Source organism: Parasteatoda tepidariorum, chromosome 12 (assembly GCF_982258835.1).
Source record: "Parasteatoda tepidariorum strain Cologne lab strain chromosome 12, Ptep-v5.0, whole genome shotgun sequence".
Taxonomy (NCBI): Eukaryota; Metazoa; Arthropoda; class Arachnida; order Araneae; family Theridiidae; genus Parasteatoda; species Parasteatoda tepidariorum.
Genome location: NC_141766.1, coordinates 6,581,439 through 6,596,536, shown reverse-complemented (window position 1 = coordinate 6,596,536; position 15,098 = coordinate 6,581,439). Strand labels below are relative to the sequence as shown.

At 28.4% G+C, this 15,098-nt stretch overlaps 1 protein-coding gene across 4 annotated transcripts in view; it reads left to right on the top strand.

The window, feature by feature from the left end:
• Positions 1–15,098, top strand: part of S2P (membrane-bound transcription factor site-2 protease) — a 67,231-nt gene that overhangs the window by 29,556 nt on the left and 22,577 nt on the right. For all 4 annotated transcript variants that reach the window (XR_015430985.1, XM_087156196.1, XM_087156195.1 and 1 more), the window contains exons 3-6: positions 1,638–1,741; positions 11,997–12,243; positions 12,368–12,530; positions 12,621–12,688. Coding sequence is in view for 3 of the 4 variants with exons in the window: in XM_087156196.1 (XP_087012322.1) it covers positions 1,638–1,741; positions 11,997–12,243; positions 12,368–12,530; positions 12,621–12,688 (582 nt within the window). In the remaining variant the exon portion in view is untranslated. The remainder of the gene's footprint in view (positions 1–1,637; positions 1,742–11,996; positions 12,244–12,367; positions 12,531–12,620; positions 12,689–15,098) is intronic.

Below are 15,098 nucleotides of genomic sequence, written 5' to 3'. Positions count from 1 at the left end.
GTGCTATCCAAAAAGTAATGTCTGGCGAATTCTCTACAATTATGAAATATATAATCAAAATAGGCAACCTAGTGAAAACTATCAAATCAAACGGAATAAGGTTTCTTGGTTAATTATTTTGATCAGGAGGTAACAGTTATTTGCTCTTAGGTATATTATACTTTTGTTTTGATCAGAAAATGAGAAAAAGAAAATTATTTTGGTGCAACAACTGCTAATAATAATGATATAAGAAACATTAAAGAAGATACTAATTCATGAAAAATAAATTTTTTGGTTTTATTAATAAGCATTTATTTGATATAAATTAATGAGTTCTTTAGTATACAAATTTGAAACCAAGATGTTTCTGGGGTTATGGTGGCAATATCTAGAGATCAATTGACACCGTGGACTTGAAAATGAAGTGACATTATAGAGTACACACTAGAGTATTTTGAAAAATCTACTTTATAAATACCTGCATTTTTGCAATTTTCAAGAATAATATTTAGTTAAATTACAAAAATAATATTAATAATGAAACAAATCTGTGACATTACATAGTATTCTTAAAAAGAGATGAACTTGTTGAGGATTCTCCAATGCATAAAAGTTACATTGTGCTAAGAGTACCACCAAGTCTCATAAAATCGATGCTTGTATAGTGAGTCTGAAATAAGAATCACTTTGAATAACTTCTGTTCTAATGATCAGATTTTTACTTACTAAATGACATTCTTAATGGCTTGAAAAATTGACTTCAGATGTGATAATTCATCTCACTGATGAAAACATATTTGGATGACCCTTTAAAAAACTTATAATGTAATTGCATAAAAACAAAAATATTTCCCTAAATCTAAAAACAGTTAACTGTATACTGTTTAACTGTTAGCTTGTTAAAAAAGTTATGCAACACTTGTGAAAATTTCAACTTTTATGAATTTTTATTTTGCGTTATTGTTTTTTGGTGTTCTTAGTTTAAACTTTCATCTATTAGCTGTAGATGACTTTGGATGGAACTTCGGGTATTGATTCCTTATTGCTATAAATGTTATCTTTTAGCAAGGGATGTTGCATAACTTTTTTAACAACCTATTATCTATCAAAAACTGTTGATTGCAGAATTGTATTAGTATAATTTTGTCAGAAAAAAATTATTAGAGAATCTAAAGTACCCCACGTTTGTATCTTAAATTGTGATCGGGTGGCAGTCTTTTCCTACACGTATCAAAAGATACTGCCAAATAAAGTAAATATTCATCATCAATTTATTTGTGAACTGAATAACACAGAAGTTGAATCAAATTTGTCAAATAATTTGAGAGTTATAACATTTCAGAAAAGCTTAATTTTTAAATTTTTATTTCTCATGATTTGTTTCCTTCTATTTTGATGGTCATATCCAAATCTGTTTAAAAAAGGGCATTTATTTCTTACAGATGATAGTATATTTTTATATTTTTCCCTCAGTTATTATTAATAGAAAATACGATAGCTAGAACAAAAGTACATGTTAGTAAAATGTTATTAGTTATATTAAGCAAAAGTTATTCAGTTTATGTCATTTTTATTGGTGCACTGTATCCCTTTTGTATTTTTGATAGAAAAATTTATCTAATTATAATAAAAATGTTATTGTTTTTCCTATTTAGATTCCTGGAATAACTACTCCATTTCATCACATTATTTACATAGTTCCTGCATTAATAGTTAGTGTTATTTTTCATGAATTTGGACATGCTCTTGCTGCAAGTAGGTAAGATAATTGAAATTAAATTAACTGAATTGATTTTGTTTTTTGCCTGGATTTACAAGGGGAAATGTTTTGTGCATGCATATTAGTGAACAGTAGGAGGAAGGAAAATTATCAGAAAAATACATTGTTATGCTTTATTAAATATAAAGTTAAAAAAGTGAAATGAAGATAAAATTGTTTCATTAGAATACTAAAACGGCTAAATATGGCTGTTTTTTTAATTAACAAATAAGTAGAAATGTCGTTATGCTGTACTTAATCATTTAAAAAAAATCTGAAGAACTTATTAAATTATTGTAACTCAAAACTTAATTGACTGTGCAAGTGGTAAAAAATACTAAAACCATTAAGTATTGAATGAAATTAACTGACCAAAATAAAGCTAAATACACAATAATAAGAAATAACAAGCAGGCGAAAATCATAATTTCTTAATTGAAAAAGCTTAATTGGTAAAAACAAACAAGTGTGACACATTGAATTGCTTTAAGTATGAGATATTTTGCAAGAAGAATTACTTTTGGAGTATTTCGTGAGGCGTATTTTCTCAAGGTCAATTTTTGTTCCTTTCAATGTATTTGCAGGTGCATTGCAAATTAGAGAGAAAGATGGAAATAAAAGGAGACAGAGTTTTGGAGAAATATAGTTTAATTTTTGGTTGGGAACAAAGGAACTTTTTTTGTTAGTCAAGTTCATATTTCAGTAGAAGGGACTCTTGAAATCATCTTCAAATCAATAGTTAAGCAAAAACTTTCCCTTTTCTCCTACCCCATAAATATTTCATGGGGAAGAAAGAATGTTATTCAAGGACATGGGCCCTGGATCTTTTCAAACCTGTTCAGATTTTTCGGTTGGCTACCCCCTTTATTTTAACTGGTGTCGCATTTTCCCATACCTCTTTCGTTTTCCCAGTATTTCCTCTTTCTCTAGCAATCTAATAAAAAGGTTCGAAGAAATGCCCCTTTTCTACCCAGCTGCTGCACTTGTTTGGACATCACTACAGGATTCAGTTGCGCTCCTTTGAAAAATTTTTCTATCTTCCTGCATTTCAGAGAAGCCTTACGCACAGGATGGTCATGGTAGTTCTCCCCCCTCCTTTCTGGTGATTTATGAATGACTAAAAGTGGAGAATATGTGTCAAATGACACTCAATGACAATATCTGTCAATGGGAAAAAGGACGTCCATGTATGGTACTTAGACTTAAAGGTTGAGCAGCTCCGAAGAGCAGAGCAAATCGACCAGAGGTCTATTGTACCCAAACCCTAAATCATGATTAACAAGAAAGCTTTATACCTGAAATAAAGTTCAGCAAACACCTGATGGGAATGCCTTGCAATTTTCAGGCTTTAATGCAATGTTGGCCTAAATGCACACATCTTTGAGCAGAATAAACCTCATAATCACAAAGTATATGTCTCCTTCTCAATAAGACAACCTCGAGAAAGATAATCAGATTCAATACCCATTATTTATAGGTGTCTCCTGACGGTGCAGTGTCCAGTGAGAGGACCAATGATCTTCCTCAAACTGTTTCTGTTTAGCTTAAGAAGCTCTTTTTGACGCACACTAGGACAGTCACGATTTAGTTCTTTAGCTTGTCTGTGACCATCCGAGTTGCGTCACTGCTCATGGGCAATTTTGCCATATAGCTTGAATATAGATGCCCTGAATGATGTGGGAGAGATTCTCAAAGCTGGTTTAGTACCCCAGAAAATCGCACTGGCCAGTCCATGCTGCTTCATCAGCCAGCTCATTTCCAAGAATGCCCATATGTCCCAGGTAGGTATATCTTGTTATGACTAGAAAAGTCACAGAAGACCGAGAAGCACTCCCACTCTAATGAAGAGGTGAATTTACACCTTGATGGTGATAGGAGAGCAGCCTGACTGTCAGAACAGATATGAATGGGTATATTTGGATAACTCCGGTCAAAGCATATCCTGCAGCACATGATGATAGCAGAGACCTCTTCCTGAAGAACAGTGGCATAACTACCTAGAGGAAAGTGAAGTTTGGTACCATCATTGGGGCAGTAAATTCTTGCCCCTGATTTAAGACCAAGCCTTGAGCCATTGGTGTACCATACTAGACATTTGCCTTTAGGCCACCTTGGAGATTCAAGCCATTCATCTCTAGTAGAAAAATGGATCTTTAAGGGCTTATGAAAAGCATATCTTAGTGACATAATCACTAGGCATAAAAAAAGGAGGGAATATCCAACATTTACACAACAAGGTGACCCCATGACATGTGCTTGGAATATTCCTTCCATAAGCCAAGGTACATAAAATGTTTAATACCAGTCTGAGTTTCAGCTTCAATGCGTAGATTCATAGGGAGAAGGCCAAGTAAGCTCTCAAGAGCAGATGTGGGTGTGGTCCTGAGACTGTCTGACAAAGCTACTCAGACCATTCTTTGTAGTCTGACACAGCTCATCCTAGTCCTGGACCACCAGACAATAGCGCCATATGTGACAATAGGACTAATAATAATTGAGTACAGTCAGCAAAAAAAAAAAAGATATCACCCTGAATAACTTTCGTTCTAATGATCGTATTTTGACAAACTAAGTGTCAATCTTAATGGTTCCTAGGGGTGACCTCAAATATGCTAATTAATTAGTGCTAACTATTAATTAAGTTACGAAATCAGACACAAAAACGTACCTTCTCTGAATAAACATATATATTGTTTTACATATTTGGATCCTTAACCTTCAATATATAGGGAGTAGCCGCAATCTGGGAAATGTGGTCCCCATAGTTTGATCAGGAGAGCGATTCAAAGTTTGGACCCCTTAATGTTAATTTTGCTTTTTGCGTTTTCAGTTATTTTAAAAACTGATGAAGCAATTCAAAAAAAAATTACACCCACTCATAAAACTCATTTACCCAAAGATAATTTCATGAAAAAAATAATTTTTGATAATTATTTATTATTTTTTATTATTTAATTAAAGTGAAGATGAAAAAAAGTTGAATTATAAAGTATGAATTTTTTTATACCATTTTAATCGACATATTTTTCAATTGAAAAATCTAAAGTTTCAACTGTTTTTATTTATTAGAAGATGAGAAAAATTAAAATAATTTATTAAAAAAAATAATTTGGCGACAATGAAGAAATGATTAAATGGGGCGATTAATATTAAAATGTGATAAACTTACGAGGAACTTAACTTAGTGCGCGTAGTGAAAATTTCATTCATATTTTTTTCGCTAATAATCGTTTGCAAATCTTTTTATGTTTCTTTTTTAAAACTATAAAATACGATGTTTCTTTTATAATCGTCTAAAATTCTATTTGCAACTTAGTGAAGAAATTTGAATAAAACATCTTATTGAATAATAAAACATTTTATTCAACGAATGTCGAGTTTTATAAAAGCATGCTTCTGATAGAATATGATTATACACCAGATTGTGCTTATTTAATGTGATTATTTTTTAGTTTTTTCTTCTCAATAACTGATACAATTTCAATAATATACATATGTATGAATAGATTTGGAATAAAATATTTATAAATTTCTTGAATATATTTTTTATAAATATTAATAAAAATACGTAGTCAACATATTTAAGCATATCTCACATCATCGCAAATTTCTCAACATCTTATGTATCGTCTTAATGTGAGAAGTAATTTTTTAATCACTTGTTCGGAAGTGTTTCGCAGAACTATTTTACAACACTATTTAATTAAATATTAACATTTTTAAAAATCTTATTCTTTACCCTACTACGTTTATTATTTCTTCATTAATATACTAATCAATTTTTTAGTACTTTAATTTAGGTTTTCTTAAAAGTGAAGTTCCTTTTTAAATTATAGTCAAGTTTTTTTTTAAAAGAATTATTGTCTGCTAGCTAAGAATAATACCTTGTAAAGAAATTAAAAACATTCCGCTGTTTACAAATATTTAATGCAAAACAGCTGATTATTTACTAAGCATACTATTTTTTTTTCGAAAAAAGAATATAAATCATTGATAGTCTTTTTTTTGTTTTGTTTCTTGTGACATCAACATAGATTATCTGAAATAGTGTTGATGCTTTCAAAGTCACTACAAAGAGTATAAAGATACCGAACATAAAAAGCTGACGAATACGTAGCCAAAATTTTTAAACGTCTTAAAATATCTCAGTATCTTAAATGTCCTCCTAACATCTTAGTTGTGAAATTAAATTTTTAATTATCTGACCATGCGTGATTCACTAATTATTTCATTATATCTTTTACTCTTTCTTCTTGAATACAAGTAAATTTTTTTCCGGATAATATGCTAAACTATTTTGTTTAATTTTTTTTCTTTAACACTATTCCCAAGATATTATTGTACTATAATTTGTTATCAGGAGAATGCCTTATTTTGTTAAGCAGGAAATACATATTATAATAAGAATAATTCCGAAGCCGTGCCAATTTTAGAACCATCTGATTTTTAAAAAAAATGCAGTAAAAAATATGCAATTTCCAAACTTATTTTGATTTAAAAAAAAACGTGGTAAGAATTCTAACATACTTTTTACAGAAACTGAAAACCAAATTTTCATACATTTCGTCAAAAGACGATAAGAATGATATTGCTCCAAGGGACCTACTCAATAATTTCGCTATTTCCAGAATGAAATCTGCTTGATCAAAACATATTTCCTTGAAAATTAAAACGAGAAAACAATTAACTTTTATTATTTATCTAAGCTTATTCCATTTATTTAATGATTATCAGTATCAAGGTTAAGGATATGCGATGGAAGCCCTGTTTACTATTATACTATAAATGCATTAAATCAGGTAGCTTGAATATTCTATTTTAAGCAAATTATTTAATAATTTTAAACAAATAAGGGGGGTGTAAAAATAAACTCGATCAAAATACTCCGAAAATATACCCTAAAATATATGTAAAATAAACTTTGGAATCGATATATAAAAAATACCTTTTCAAACAACTTCGAGTAGGACGGAAACGCAAACTTTTTTGAAATAGATGTCCTTGTAACTATTTAATTTCGATTCCTGGTGCTAGGGGACATTCCATTTTCACATTCGACTTTTGAAATTTAAGGCTTGCAGCAAAAAAAATTGTACTGCATTGATTTTTTTACAAAGTAGTGAATTATTATTTTTTTCAATCTAAGAACCTGTGCCTATAACTTATGTAAAACTTATTTTAATATCGAGTGAAATAATTTAATATGTTGTGTAACTAAATAGATAATCCTAAGAAACTGAATCGAAAATATAAAAGCTTCGTTGATTTAAAAAATAATAGATGATAATAAAAATAGACATGTTTTGAGCGTCCAATAATAAAAGGCACAAGTTATTCAAACTTGACAAGTTTTGAGAATGGGCGATTATATTTGAACGCTCGAAACATGTCGACTTTTACTTCCCTCTTCATATTTTTTGAGGCCAGGTGAGTTTTTATCATCAATTATACTGTTTTACATTTGGGCCTTGATCATAATTTTGATAAGGATTTTACACTCGTTAAAGTAAACATAAGCATTTCTATATTTTAGCAGGATTTATGTGGTCTTTAAAAACGTAATAGCATCAATATTGTAAAAGTTATATTTAACTTAAAAATTAAAATTTTGAGACCAGATATTTTGAGTTAATGAAATTAAATATTTTATCTTTTAAGTTTTTGTGCCCCCATTTCAGTATTTTAAGGATCTTACGAGCTCTGTTTAAAAAGAGAGTATCAGATATATGTAAGAAAACAAAAATAATCACAGTAGCAGTATTTGATGGTAAATGTAGCTTATCGTAATTGAAGAATATGGCGTGCGACATTTTATGGTGAATTTGTGAACGTAAGTTTCAGAATGTATCGAAACATGAGGATGCTATTTGCTAATCATCTTTATCCAAAGAAAACCATGTAACCTAAATATCTAGCAGAATGAAGCGATTTTTTAAAGAATGAATCATACAATATGCAACTTATTATTTCAATATCTTATTCTTAAACATAACATGTTTCAATGTTTTTAAAATGCCACTAAACATTCAACAATTCCTTGAGTTATAGAAAAAAGAAATATCGTAAATTATAGAAAACCTTGTGAATGTGTATTAGAATTACTATACAATCTACATTCAGGGATGTGATTCTTTCGCGGATCTCCGCTTTCTTTCAGATTGTTCCATTTTCCCCGCTAATTTCCGCGGAAATGTTTTTTTTTTTGAACAAGTTAAAGTATTTTATGAGGAATTTAAATTTCCGCGGAGCGGAAGTATTGAAGGCCTCATTCCTCCCCCTGAAGTTTCTCTAAAAATCATTTCCTTGGGATAAAACTGGTTGACCTTTATACAGGGATGAGATTTTTTCACTTTTGCCTCTCGAATTTCAGCCTTTTTATCAAAAACTCCGATTCTCTAAAAGTTTAGTTTTTTTTTAAAAAATAAATATCTCGCTTTTTTTTTTTTTTTGAAAATTCAGCTGTTGAAGTAAAATAATTATATTTATTTGCAATTTTCAAAGATAAACAGAAAATTCAAACTACGTCCTAGCTGCCAACCTTTCCGTATTTTTACTTATTTTAGCTATTTTCTCCTCTTTTACGCTCAGAAAATAAGATTTTTCGTATTTTTATTCATCCGCCGGATATCTCGTATTTTCGCAATCCAGACGTCGTGACCCTGTCGTCTGGCGTGAAAGCAAATGTAAAAAAAAAATAGAGGTGGATTTGCTGTGAAAATATTTATTTGCTTATTCAATTAATCTTGTAAAATTTTATTTATTGTGTCTAAACAAAAACAATTCAAACAAGCCTTTTAGAAATCCCAAGTTCAGACTCTGCAAATATCTCGATTCTTATTCACGCGATTGTAATATCAATCATCGATTTTCGTATTTACCTGATTTAAAAGTTCCGCATTGCAATTCTTATTTACGCTATTTAAACATCGTACATTATGATTCTTATTTACGAGATTTAAAAATCCAATATCGCGTTTTTTATTTATGCATTTTTAAAATCGCGATTTTATTATCAAGCATCGATTTTCGTATTTACCTGATTTAAAAGTTGAACGTTGCGATTCTTATTCAGGCGATTTAAATATCGTACATTGCGATTCTTATTTACGAGATTTAAATATCCAATATTGCGATTTGTACTTACGCGCTTTTAAAACCCTGTGTAGCGATTCATATTCACGCGAGCTTAAAATCCAATGTCGTGGTTCGTTTTTACGGTTGTAATATCAAACATCGATTTTTGTACTTATACGTGCTTTAAAAGTTAGACAATGTGATTTGTATTCGCGCGATTTAAAAATGATGCATTGTGATTCGTATTTACGTGATCTAAAAATTACGCATCATGATTTGTATTTTCTCATTTTTTAAAATTCGATATAGTGTTTCATATTCACTTAATTTAAAAGCCTCATATCGGGATTCATATTCTCTCAATTTAAAATCATGCAATTGATTCATATTCATATATTCATGCAATTTTTAAATTAATCATCGGGATTTATAATCACATGGCTTACAAGTTTAAAAATCGCACTTTTTTTGTTAAATTTCTGTATTTATATATACTTGGATTTCCTCTTTTTTACTTTGACTACTCTCATCCCTGTACATTTTATTTTTCAAGCAGTTTTTGTTTCTTCAAACTTTAGAAGACCTAGAAGACTCAATTAAATCTGTAAAAATGATTATCCCTAAAATTTTGTATATAGCTATAATAAGTTACGTCAATTTGATTTTAGTATGAAATCCTCGAATAAATATAGCAAAAACAATATATCTAAATAATATCAGGTAAAAAGTTCATGTATTTAAATTCTAAAAACTTAGAAAATCATAAATAATTTATAAATTAATTCAAATTTTCTTTTCAAATGAGTTAAAAATTTTTTTTGTTGCTTTTTGGACAGAAATCAGCTTTAAAATTGTCTATTGCCTAGAAACTTCGAGATATTTTCTATTAACAATTAACTAATCCTCTCCCAGCAATCACAGAGCATTATTTCATTTTTTTTTTTTACATTCAGAGTTACACATACTCAACCTAGCAAAATTAAGCATTAAGCTTTTGAATTAGTCAATGGGTTATCTTAAAATATTAATTTGCCCTGGCAACTTTTTTTGGCGGTTTTCTGGACTATCGCCAAATATATAAACCTTTATTGCCACCCAATTTTTTTTAAAATTTTGTCTACCCCAAGTGTCTAGATTCCAAATATGTAAAAAAAAATATATGTTTATTCAGAGAAAGTACGTTTTTGTGTCTGATTTCGTAACTTAATTAATAGTTAGCACTAATTAATTAGCATATTTGAGGTCACCCCCAGGAACCATTAAGATCGACTTTCAGTTCGTGAAAATCCGATCATTAGAACGAAAGTTATTGAGGGTGATATCTTTTTTTTTTGCGGATTGTACATCCAGTAAACTATCTTGGGGGATAATTCCCAGGTTTTACCAATTGCCTTTCTGCAAGACCAGAATATCTTCTTGGCCCTGTGGATACATTATTCTAGATAACCCCAGTTAAGTTTGGAGTCATAAAAAACCCTGAGAAACTTAACTTTCTCAGTGAGTTCCAACCTATAATCTAGGTAATACACATCACTTAGATTTAAATGCTTTTTCCTGGTGAAGGCTACAAGACTTATCTTGGAAGGGTTAACAGATAAGCCAGAATCAGAGCACCATCTATCAACTTCTAGAAGTGCACCATTCATGATTTCAGAGACTATTTTGCCGCGCTTTCCTCTGACAATAATAGCACCATCATCAGCATACCCAACATAGGGAATGCCAAGATTGGCTAACCGAACTTATATAGGGTTCTTAATACTGTGTGTGTGCATATATATATATATATATATATATATATGTACATTTCCAGAAACAACACACTTGTGTTTGTGTATCACTGCACGTTACGAAATATATTTTTTTAAAAATATTTTTTAAAAATATTAAAAACTTTTTTTTTAGGACCATTATTTTATTTTTATAAAATTTTATTTACTGCACATAAGCTGTAAGTATATAGAACTCATAAAATAAGTTAAAAATATCGAGAAAACGTGGGAAATAATAAAGATTAATGAAAGGAGAGGAATAAAATTATTATATTAAAATATTTTTAGAAATATTTAAAAAAAAATGTATTTGAAAAAAATATCACATGACTATATTTGCAATATATATAATTGTGTGATATCATATCGTATTATAATCATGCGTGTGTGAGCTGATGAAGAGATTATTTCTTTTTATTATTTTGTTTTCTGGCTTTTTAAAAAATTTTTTTTGAATAAAATTTTTTAAAAATATATTATACTTATAGTTTTCTTCTTCTCTTTTCATTAGTCTTTATTATTTTCTATGCTTTCTCTATATTTTTAACAAATTATTAACTTATCTATATACTTGCAGTTTATGCGCTGTAAATAAAACTTATTCATTTTCTTCATTTTTCTTTCTTTTCTTTTTATCCTTTTTGTCTCCATTGCGCTATATATGTATAAAATATATACATACTAAGACTCTTTTGATTTCATAACATTGTGATGGAGGATGTGGGTCCTTGGTAGTGGGCTTTTGTATTTTGTGTCAAATATGCATGTTTCAGTATAGGATATTGTCCACTGAACTTATATATTTTAAAAAACTGTAAAAGAGCAAAAAAATTACTTTAATAAGCAAATTGTACTGTAAATAAAAAATCTTTCAATTAATTAAGAAAATACAAAATTTATGAAACAAATGGGATTTTATCTAAAAACTAGGAGGTATGCCATTTTCCTGTGTACCTTCTCTATTACATTCCTGTGTGTATTGAGTTTAATATTTGTATTTAGTACATGAAAATTCACCTAAGCTTTTGTTTTAAAATACCCAGTTTGAAAAACAAAATAAAAATCTGATTTAAGCTTTCAAAAAAAAAAAAAAAAAATGACTAACTTCACCCAATTTTTTTAAGGTCTTTTCACTGTGCTATTTTTGAAAAAAAAAGAGTGTTTCTGAGTTTCTTAAATTTTATTATTGTGTTTTGCATGCTGATTTCTTTATATTCTGATCATGTGTTTTTTCTGATCAGGTGATAATCAGTTTTCTCTTTTAAAGAAACTTGACCACTCAATCTGATATTTTTAATGTCTTCTCATTGTACTGCCATTAAAGAAGAATGCTACTAAGTTTCTTAAATGATATAATATTGTGTTTTGCTAGCTTATCTTTTTGATTATGATAATATTTCTATTTTTAGGGAGAAAGTGCCTGTGGAAAGTTGTGGTTTTGCTTTGGCTCTAATACTTCCTGTTGCATTTGTGAATTTGGATTATCGTAGAATGAGTATTTGCTCTTCCAAGCAGCAGTTACGTGTTTATTGTGCTGGAGTTTGGCATAATTTAGTTTTACTTCTCCTTAGTCTATTTTTTGTTAATTATGCACCATCTGTTTTGTATCCACACTATCAAACTGATGTAGGAGTAACAGTTTTAAATGTTGAAAAGGTAAAATTAAAATCTTAACTTTTTGTATTTGAATTTTTTTTTCTTCATCTAAAGGTTATTATTTTAGTTAAATAGTTTGAGCATAATGCTAGTTTATGTAAACATAATGTTGTATATTTTTTAGCAATCTAGTTTAGCTCATTTTGGAGGTTTAACTAAAGGTGATGTTGTGTCCTCTATTAATAACTGTGAAGTAAGAAATATAGGATCTTGGTTCAATTGTCTTGTAGAAACTTCTCTTTCACCTCCGATGGGATTCTGTTCTTCAAAGAAATTTATTAAAGATTGTAAGTTTTAAATATCTTAAAGAAAAATTCAACTCTATTGAAGTGAGATTGATTTTTTTTAAGAACTTATATATTTTTTTCTTTTTTTAGATGGTAACATTTCCCATTCTTGCATTAACTCTAGTGATCACTTGTTCTTTAAAATCTTTACTGATGAAGTAAGTTGAATTTTAATAATTTCATTTCTTTAATACAATACATATTGTTTTGCAATGTAGAAACAAAGTATTAATTTTAGGTAAAAAAAAAGTTATTTGCACTTTTTGAATTTTGATTGTTGTAGCTATACAATTATACTAAAGAGGCTTCTTTCTTTCTGACCAAACTTAATTGTCATAGAGGAGTAAATATGGAATGAAGAATTTTAAGCATGCTATAATTCATTTTTATCGCAATGAATCTCTGCTCGGCAGTATCTTTTGAAACATGAAAAATTCAAGTTTCAAAAGCTCATTGTATTGTGCATGTTTCTTTTAAAATGTGAAAAATACAATAAAATCACTCAATTAAAGTAGGAAAAATAAAGCTTGCATTATTCTAAAATGGGAAAACTTTCTTTGACAGAAATATAACAAGACAATTTTGCGATCAGCATTTTTTGAAAGGTAGTTAAGTATTATGCATTTGCCTATTTTTAGAGTTTTGTTAAATATTTATATTTTTTCATAATTTATGTCAATAGTTTTTCAATGGCATTAAAATTGTTTTTCATCATCAGCAGTAGAAGTAAATTTTTAAAAAATCTAGAATTTGATAATAGGCATTATTAAGGTATTCGTTTCCACAGAATTTTGTTTTAAAAAAAGGCATAATTAAAATTTTAATTTTATGTTTGGTTAACAGAAAGTCCTAAAATTGTAATTTTAAAGTTTAAAAATCTATAAAATATTTTTCAATATAAGGGCAAACTTGAGGTTAAAAACTACGAATTTTTCATGTCACGCTAACAACTTTTCAACTAATTGTAATGCATAAATTTCAAAATATACTTTTTCTAGATCAATAATTACTTGTATTTTGAATTAAAATCTTAAAAAAATAATTAATAGAAGTAATTACATTGTTTAATATTCTGAATATTTTTACTCAACGCCTCATAAAAATAACAAATTAAAACTTCAACCTTAGCTTTTAGTTCAAAACATTGCTAACATTATACAAAATCCACATTGAAAATTTCAAAGAATTCTGTAATAAACTTTTTTTTGATATGTGTGTTAGGGTAAAGAAATTTTCTGAAAATCAATGTGTTTCAGAAATGCATTTAAAATTCAAGAAAATGTGAAACGTAAGAAAATTCTGACATCAAAAAAATTAATTTCTGAAAACTAATTTTATTTGTCTTAAAGTATATCTTATTCAAATAAATTAAGGTAATAATACTCGAAGGAAGCCAAAAAAAATTTTAGTTTTGTTTTTTTGCGTTTACTTCTGGTTTACTTTCATGTCACGCTAACAACTTTTCAACTAATTGTAATGCATAAATTTCAAAATATACTTTTTCTAGATCAATAATTACTTGTATTTTGAATTAAAATCTTAAAAAAATAATTAATAGAAGTAATTACATTGTTTAATATTCTGAATATTTTTACTCAGCGCCTCATAAAAATAACAAATTAAAACTTCAACCTTAGCTTTTAGTTCAAAACATTGCTAACATTATACAAAATCCACATTGAAAATTTCAAAGAATTCTGTAATAAACTTTTTTTTGATATGTGTGTTAGGGTAAAGAAATTTTCTGAAAATCAATGTGTTTCAGAAATGCATTTAAAATTCAAGAAAATGTGAAACGTATGAAAATTCTGACATCAAAAAAATTAATTTCTGGAAACTAATTTTATTTGTCTTAAAGTATATCTTATTCAAATAAATTAAGGTAATAATACTCGAAGGAAGCCAAAAAAATTTTTAGTTTCGTTTTTTGCGTTTACTTCTGGTTTTGGTTTTGTCTGTCAACATACAAAAAAAAAAAAAAAAAACTATAACTTCATTCCTCAGAATTGTAATTAAGAATTTTAAAGTGGTTTGGAATGTTAATGAACTAAAGTTTAAATATGGGTAATAAAAAAAAATTGACATTTTCGTCAAAATTGTCAATTTTCACCTTAAAATACACATAAAAATTAGCCACAGAATTCACGTTTGAGAAAAAATCTTTATCAAGTGCTATTTCTCTTTATATAATAAAGTAACACCTTTATTTATTTATTGTTTTGAAAATTGTAATGCTGTCAAATCAAATTATCATAAATATTATTTTAGGAGCAAAAAGTCCCACTCAAACAAAAATGAAAACTTTTACTTACAATCCAAAATGGTGTGCAAAGGCTCCTTTTAACAATGTTTTTTTCTTTTTTTTTTTAGAAGCTCTGTCACCAAGCAAATTAAAAAAAGCCATAGTTTAAGTACCTTACACTTGAAGTAATGCAATGATTTTTAACAATGTATATAATCTTGCTTTGAAGAATTATGTGGACTTTAGAACAGACGAATTACTTAAATATTTTAAAAGTTATTAAACTTCTTTAAAAATTGCCAATTTGCAGCATTTTTCCAAATCAA